The following is a 9,248-nucleotide window of genomic DNA, read 5'->3' as shown; positions in this document are numbered from 1 at the left end:
AGGGGGACCTACATATCAAATTTGAGAAAGATCCCTTTGTTACTTCCCGAGAATTAGCGATAACAAACTTTCACTATCAAAATCCAAGATGGCTGCCTGTCGGCCATGTTGTTTATTCGATCAGTCTCAAAAAGTTGCCCTGCACAGCTAAGGACCAAGGGGAACCTACATATACCTACATGTATGTAGTTTTGAGAAAGATCCCTTTAGTACTTCTTGAGAAATACCGATAACAAGAACTGTTTAAGGACGGATGACGGACGGACGGACCATGGACTCAGGGTGATTTGAATAGCCCACCATCATCTGATGGTGGGCTAAAATTGAATTAGAAAATGTTCGTGAGACTTGAATTCCTCTGATGCCATCTGAAATTAGTTTCAGTGTTTGATAATTTTCTATAAACAGTTACAACAACTTTGATCTTGACAGTCCAAAATATCTTAAATTAGTTTCAGTGTTTGATACTTTTCTATAAATAGTTAGAATGACATTGATCTTGACAAACTGAAATATGTACGCATTCAATGTATTATCATACTGCAAGTCGATAGAGGAGAAATATAGAGCAAAAGGTTCTATGAATAGCAACATGCAGTGACCTTTGAAACATAAAATCATACTAGTTATTCTCATGCCTGAAATCTATATAAATGCTGATCAAAATCTGGTAAGAAACCTTGGAACCCTAACACACACAGATATCAGAGGTATTCTCATACTTGACCATTATATAAAGTTTGATCAAAATCCATCAGGAAACTAAATTTGTAGACTGATGACACTGAATTGGTTGATGATTTTCTATAATAGCAATCAATGGTATTCTTATACTTGAAATTTGTATGAACTTTTATCAAAGAAATGAGATAGCTAGAGTGAGGACAATGAATCAGTTTATGATTTTCTGTATACAGCAACAGTGACCTTGGCCTTGACCTTGGAACCCTAAAACAAAGAGATGTCAGAGGCATTCTTACACTTGACCTTTGTATAAAGTTTGATCAAAATCTGTCAAGTAATGTAAAAATTCCTAGGGTGTTTACTTTGAAAAGATATGACAGAACAGGAGAGGACAGACATGGGAAACACTATATGACACTAGATTTACCTCCGTCAATGTCAGGTGTTTTATGATGATATCTCATTGGTCAGATAAGCAAGGGAAAAAATTATTCAGGTTTCTCAGGAAATCCGTTGTCTGGTGTGTAAGTATATAGGTCAGGAGATACATTGTCTGATGTGTAGGTATATAGGTCAGGAGATACATTGTCTGGTGTGTAGGTATATATGTCAGGAGATATATTGTCTGATGTGTAGGTATATAGGTCAGGAGACCTATTGTCTGGTGTATAGGTATAAAGGTTAGGAGATCCATTCTCTGGTGTATAGGTATATAGGTCAGGGGATCCATTTTCTGGTGTGTAGGTATATAGGTCAGGAGATCCATTGTCTGGTATGTAGGTATATAGGTCTGGAGATCCATTGTCTGGTGTGTAGGTATATAGGTCAGGTGATATATATTGTCTGGTGTGTAGGTATATAGGTCAGGATATCCATATTCTGGTGTGTAGGTATATAGGTCTGGAGATCCATTGTCTGGGGTGTAGGTTTATAGGTCAGGAGATCCATTGTCTGATGTGTAGGTATATAGGTCAGAATATTCATTGTCTGGCGTGTAGGTATATATAGGTCAGGAGATCCATTGTCTAGTGTGTAGGTATATAGGTCAGGGGATCCATTTTCTGGTGTGTAGGTTTATAGGTCTGGAGATCCATTGTCTGGTGTGTAGGTATATAGGTCAGGAGATATATTGTCTGGTGTGTAGATATATGGGTCAGGAGATGTATTTATATATATTAGGTTAGTAAGTTTCTCTGTTGGTTAGAGATCTTTTAGCTGTTTTCTGTTGAGACTTCTTCTAGCAGTGTCCTTATAAGAGTTCTTTCAGCCATCTTTTGGTAGATCCTGAGTCTTCTGGTTAGAGTTTGTATTGCTGTCTCTCTGGTGGAGTTTATTGTCTCAGACTTATCTTCTTCTTGAAAATGCTTGTTGGTTACAGGTATGTTTCTTAAGCATTACAAGTTGCAATACACATGTTTGGATGGATGTTACTCTGTAAAATTGGAATACGCTCATATGGTTTTTTAGGTCACCTGAGCTTTGCTCAAGTGACCTATTCCTATCACTTTTTCGTCCGTCGTGCGTCTTGCGTAAACTTTATACATTTTCAACATCTTCTCAAGAACCGGTTGATGGAATTTTTTCAAACTTGGTCAGAATCATCCTTGGTAGATGAGGCTATAAAATTTTAAAATTGGTATTCCTACCCTATACCCTGGGGCCAGGGTGGGGCCCCAAAGGGAAAATTAACCAATATTTCAAAAATCTTCTTCTCCAGACTCAGAGGTACTACAGTTATTTTCTGCATGGATGGAAAGATCATCAGGGGCTTTATTTAAATTGTAAATTTCAGGAACCCCGAGCTATTTGTTCTCCCTTGGGGAGGGGGTAAAGTTTACTATAGTTTATATAGGGAAACAACACTTTTGGGTATATTTTGACAATTTTCTGTAGGAAATTATTCTTACTTGGTGAGAATTATCCTTGGAGGAAGATGGTTTTAAAATGTAAAATTGGGATTCCTACCCCAACCCTAGGGGCCAGGGGGGGGCGCAAAGGGAAAATTTACAAATATTTAAAAAAAACTTCTTCTCCAGACTCAGAGGTACTACAGTCAATTTCAGTGCATGGATAGAAAGATCATCAGGAGCTTTATTGAAATTCTCAATTTCAGGACCCCTGAGCCATCCGTTCCCCCTTGGGGAGGGGGTAAAGTTTACTATAGTTTATATAGGGAAATAACACGTTTGGGTATATTTTATCCATTTTCAGCAGAAAATTATTCAAACTTGGTCAGAATCATCTTTGGTGGATTCCTGCCCCATCCCCAGGGGCTAGGGTGGGGCCCCAAAGGGAACGTTTACCAATATTTTAAAATTCTTATCCTTTGATGACATGACAAGTATTGTATTTCACTTAGTTTACATGCTGATTTCCACCTCACATCTAACCAATAAAATAAAGCTACCAGTACCTATGATATGACTCAGGTGACCGCTAAGGCCCTTCGGCCTCTTGTTTGTAATGGCTTTCAGGTTTGAGGTTTGAGATCATGATTTAGATTTGCCTCTTCCCTTAGATCTGTACTGTTGTCATACCCTAATTATTTTGTGTTGGGTCACAATCCCTATTTATCAGGTGTGGTCGCAGATCCTCCTTGTCATACTTGCTTCCTGTAGTGTTGGGTCCAATATCCTTAAAAACATGTCTAGACAAAGGGGTACTTCCTTCTAGTTTTGCAGTCATCCTTCATTCATGTCATGTGGAGTCACATTACATGACCGAGAAACCACACCCTATGGTCTGGGGAGTCAAACTTTCAATTCGTCATGTGGAGTCACATTCCATGACCGAGAGAATCACACCCTATGGTCTGTGGAGTCCAACTTTCAACGCGTTATGGAGTCACATTCAATGACCGACAGAACCACACCCTATTGTCTGTGGATGCCAACTTTCAACTCGTCATGTGGAGTCACATCCCATGACCGAGAGAACCACACCCTATTGTATGTGGAGTCCAACTTTCAACTCGTCATGTGGAGCCACATTCCATGACCGAGAGAACCACACACTATTGTCTGTGGAGTCCAACTTTCAACTCGTTATGGAGTCACATTCCATGACCGAGAGCACCACACCCTATTGTCTGTGGAGGCCAACTTTCAACTCGTTATGGAGTCACATTCACTGACCGAGAGAACCACACCCTATTGTATGTGGAGTCCAACTTTCAACTCGTCATTTGGAGGCACATTCCATGACCGAGAGAACCACCCCCTATGGTCTGTGGAGTCCAACTTTCACCTCGTTATGGAGTCACATTCAATGACCGAGAGAACCACACCCTATTGTCTGTGGAGTCCAACTTTCAACTCGTTATGGAGTCACATTCAATGACCGAGAGAACCACACCCTATTGTCTGTGGAGTCCAACTTTCAACTCGTTATGGAGTCACATTCCATGACCGAGAGAACCACACCCTATGGTCTGTGGAGTCCAACTTTCAACTCGTTATGGAGTCACATTCCATGACCGAGAGAACCACACCCTATTGTCTGTGGAGTCAAACTTTCAACTCGTCATGTGGAGTCACATTCGATGACCGAGAGAACCCCACCCTATGGTCTGTGGAGTCAAACTTTCAACTCGTCATGTGGAGTCACATTCGATGACCGAGAGAACCACACCCTATGGTCTGTGGAGTCAAACTTTCAACTTGTCATGTGGAGTCACATTCCATGACCGAGAGAATCACACCCTATGGTCTGTGGAGTCCAACTTTCAAATCATCATGTGGAGTCACATTCCATGACCGAGAGAACCACACCCTATGGTCTGTGGAGTCAAACTTTTAACTTGTCATGTTGAGTCACATTCCCTTGATGTCATGTGCAATGCTTCATCCCTTTATGTCATTTGGAGTCACATTTTGTTCATTTTGTGTGGAGTCACCTTGTCAATTTCATGTTGATCAAGTTGTAGTTCCCTCACATGAAATTATGGGAGTGTTACTTCACATAACATTATGGGAGTATGACTTCACATGACATTAAGGGGGTATGAAAATATTGTCAATTTCGTTGTTATTCATGCAGAAATTTGAAAAAAAATCAAACACTTTGTGTATCATTATGATATATTTATTTTCTTCCTTTATATTTGCAAAGCAGACTACATGTAACTTTCTCTTAAAATGTCTAAAACAGTCAACAGTACCCAAAAAAAGGACAAAAAGTTTAATAAAACATTGACTGCTTGCTTGCTACATATAGCAAAACAAATATAATTCAATAGAACAAAATTGTATTCTGTCCATCAGAAAAAAAAACTAGAACAGAAATAAAAAAGCAGAAAAAAGTCACAATGTGATGAACGTTGTAAGCTTTTTTCCTACGGGGTAACTTGCGATCAGCACCTTAACTTGAGGTTTAACATAGATACAACAATGTAACAACGCTATGAGATTGCAATTTGTAACGAAAAAAACTCCTATAGACAGTCTAAAAATGATCTAACATGCCACCCTTTGATCCCCAACATCTGTTATAGTTTGGCCCTAGACAATGGAAAGTAGAGTTCATTGTCAAGATGTCAGGGATAAAAGGGGGGAATCTAAATAAGTACCGTACAAGATGGCAGATACTCGGCGGACTTTATTTGTCCCTACAACTAAATATAGGAATTTCCCCAAAAAAGGACTTTGAAATGCTATAATGAATAAATGAAAAAAAGTTAAATTTATATATGTAAAGGAAGTATTTAACATCATTCTAACAGACAATTATACACAGCTACATATAGTACAATTACGCTTTACACGATTCCTGAAGTGTACAGTACCTGATATCCCCTATTCCAGAAGAATGGCATGTTCTGTCTGCATAAACAGACAAATACAATTACATGGGGACTATATATTGTAAGGGTCAAAGGTCAAATTGAGAAACTACAAGTTGATCAAAGGTCAAAGGCTACAGAATGAAAAGGGATAGGTTAGGATTTCACTTCACAAGGTCAAAATCATAATTATACAAGAGAGAGAAAAAAATGGTCGATCTGAGATCCGATTCGGTACTTCATAATAATATTACATCATCACCATTGCGTTACCCTAATTTATCAATATATATACATGTAGGTATACATCTCAATTACTCATCAATCTAATATACAATCATTCTAATAATCAACCAGCCATGCCCAGCGACATTATAACAGGCTAACCGTATACATGATAATGATATTGGAAATAAACAATGATTAATCTGGGCAGTTCATCAATGAATGATTATAAATGGAAGTATAAGATATTAATGTAAGATATGTGGTCTGTCTATCATACAAGTACATACGTACTGATTACTTACATACGACACACATACATGGGGTTGTAGATATGTTCTAAAACAAATACTTATATACACGATCAACATCTAATCTTGCTACGTTAGCTTCACAAATGGCCAACTACAAGCTCATATCGATAATGTCTAAAGATATATTTTTTTTAAAGAAAAAAGTTTTTCATAAATGGGGATTATAAGAGGGGATGGGGTTGGGGAAGAATACACAACATTGCAATATTGCAGGGACTGGGGCTCATCAATATCCTGATGTGGGGATTACAAGGATTAAAGACGTTACAATTTATACATTTAGGGATCAATTATGGATGACATGGAACAAAGAACTGTTACTAGGGTAACAGAAAAAAATGTGGATGACATACAGGGTTATATCTATCAACATATATGACAAACCTTCAACTAGGAATAAAACTTTTTATCACTGGCGCTCTGACTATCAAGATGAATTTAAATTTAATTATAAATGATCACAATGTAGATATAGTAAAACAGGAAAAAATAACAACGATCTTGTTCAATAACAAAGGTATCAACAATAGAAGAAGATCCATATAGAACACTAATAATAACTGGCACCCCTCTGTGTTGACCAATCAGGCCATCCGTAACATACAGATACATCTGTATCAACCAATCAAGTCATACATAATATACAGATAAAACTGCATCAACCAATCTGTTTAAGATATATTTAGTTTGACCAATCCAGTCACAGATAACATACACACAACTCTGTTCTGACCAATTCAATTGTATGTAACATACAGCACCATAACCTACTATAGAGGGGACACAGTGATCATACAAAATGCATCTACTTCAGCATTCAGAGTGCACAAAAAGTTTCAACAATGTATAAAATTTCTATTTTAATGCTTTAAAGTATTTCAGTTTATGAAAGTAATCTGTTTAATTATTTTCTTAAGATAATCTCAACAAAAGAGATACCTGTTTGATGAATGGTGCCTATTGTTTCTAATGGTATAACTATCTGTTTAGGCAACATAATTGATGGTGACAACAGAATTCTCATGTCATGGACACACCACACCGGATACTAGGATACATTAGATCTGGCTACATGTATTCACTCTTGTTGTAGTTATAGATACTTTTTGTACTCTTTGAAATCTGAAACATTATTTTACTACAGACTACAAAGATAGAAAAAAACCATATAGTTAACAAGTGTATAATGACCTCTACAGAGTCGTAAAACTATTTATAGAACCAAGATTCTGAAAAACAGCGGGAAACTGGCAGACCAGAGGGGCGGACCAGCCTATAAGTTGTAAATAAACAAATCTATAGGATTCATCAACAAAATGTCAAAACAATCTAAAAGCATGACATAAAGGATAATGTAGGTTAGATAGTGGAACCTTTTGAAGACTTTATGAACACCCTTAAAAAGACTTAAACATGTTTTCTTAAATGACAATAATTGAACAACTTTTAGTGTGTAAAATGCTTATCGGAGTAAATGGCAATATTGAACCAACTTTCTGTTTCTCTCACAACACCGTAGTATAATCATTGTGTTGTCTCCCTTAGCTGACGGAGATGATAAAATGCTCGGCTATCGGTACTGATGCTGACAAACAGGGAGCCCTGATATTGTACCAGTACAAATATTTATAGCTGCTTTTACATGAAGGTCAACTGATTTTATACATTTCATATACGTGTATTTCTTTTGATAACAACTTCAGCCTCTTGGGTAAATTTCTCAATTTTTATTTTTCTCTAAACTCATGAAATATGGTGTGTGGTTAAGTTCTTCTACACAAAAATCTCTACAATGGTAGCTAACCCGCTACAAGGTTATAATACTCTACTTATTAATCATATAGATATATATATGTATTATAATTTCATTATATTGCCTACTTTCAGTGACGATTATTCACTACTTGTAAATATGTATAAAAATTTTATGAAAATTATTGATTTAATTATAATAATTGAGGCTAATTTTACATATCTCTACTTTAGCATTGTCTTTCTCTACCACAATTTAAATGTATCTAAAAAAAAAATTAAAAATATGATGATAATTATAAACATTATCATATAACATATTAACATAATCTCCATATTTAATATGAGATACTATAGAACATTTAAACATAAGTAGGACCTATAACAGAAATGTCCACGACTGACATCACCTACAACTGTCACGATATGTTCACAACTACATCAAGATTAAAGGTCAATGTTCATAATTCATTCACAGCATTGGAAATATTACAGCACTTTGCTTAAAGCAACTAAAAAAAAAATAGAAGAAAAAAACCGCTAGGGATAGACCAAAAAAGTCTGTGACAGGATGCCCACGTTTATTTAGTCTGTGTTCATCTCCTCCGCTGTATCCTCAACTACACTACTGGAACCTGATATATTTAAACTTGCATCAGCTTTTGGCAAAGGGGAGGATGATAAGTTATTGGAAGAGCTTGGAGACTTTGTACTTAATGGCCTGGTGATGTTTTTCTCGGACGATAAACCACTGTCTACTGGTTTGACCACACTGGCCAACGACGATGATGACGATGAGGATGATTTCTGTGTGAGACGTGCTGTTTTGGCCATGTGTGAGTCAAGTTGACAGTGAGACTTGTACTCCTGTACAGTGGAGAATGTGTCAGTACATAGTCGGCATTCGTACTGAATCTGCTCCAGTTTCAGCATTGGGTTCACATTGTCTGGATATTTGCCGCCCGGGAAGCACATGGTTCTCTGATGCGTGACGCATGCCTCTTTGGCAGGGTACACCATTTGGCATTTCTTACAGATATAGCCCACATCGACAGTGGACTCGCGCGCACAGCTGTAGTCCACACCACGCACCAGAGAGCGCAGACTCGAGATGGACTTGCAGTCCTGTGTATATTGAGCAATCGTTGCCTTGGGTTCCATCAGTTTAACACCAACATCTTTTATGGCTTGATGTGGAATTTGGAGTAAAGGTAGAGGTGTTCCAAATGTGAGGGGATCATACGGTAACAATGGGTCTGCACCTGGAACACACAAGATAGAAATGGTAAGAACGTGTACATTTTATACTTCTGTAAACCATACTTTTTTTCACCACATCAAATTTTTGTCCTCTGCCAATTTAAAACAAATTCTCCCGGTAGCACTGGTACAACTAACTAGACTCATAGAATGTATTTTGTCGTCTCGTTTAAGGGCAACATGCACAATATTATTTGGGAAAATACAATTCTTTCCTTGAAAAATTATTTTAA

General features: G+C 37.3%; 1 protein-coding gene across 5 annotated transcripts in view; it reads right to left on the bottom strand.

The window, feature by feature from the left end:
• Positions 1–4,751: 4,751 nt before the first annotated feature.
• LOC110453595 (zinc finger homeobox protein 4-like) overlaps positions 4,752–9,248 on the bottom strand; it is a 322,724-nt gene continuing 318,227 nt past the window's right edge. For all 5 annotated transcript variants that reach the window (XM_021502588.1, XM_021502589.1, XM_021502592.1 and 2 more), the window contains one exon: positions 4,752–9,017. In XM_021502588.1, the coding sequence (XP_021358263.1) occupies positions 8,341–9,017 (677 nt within the window). In that variant the 3' untranslated portion in view covers positions 4,752–8,340. The remainder of the gene's footprint in view (positions 9,018–9,248) is intronic.

Source organism: Mizuhopecten yessoensis, unplaced genomic scaffold (assembly GCF_002113885.1).
Source record: "Mizuhopecten yessoensis strain PY_sf001 unplaced genomic scaffold, ASM211388v2 scaffold7473, whole genome shotgun sequence".
NCBI classification, from domain to species: Eukaryota; Metazoa; Mollusca; class Bivalvia; order Pectinida; family Pectinidae; genus Mizuhopecten; species Mizuhopecten yessoensis.
This window is presented reverse-complemented; position numbering and strand designations above follow the sequence as displayed.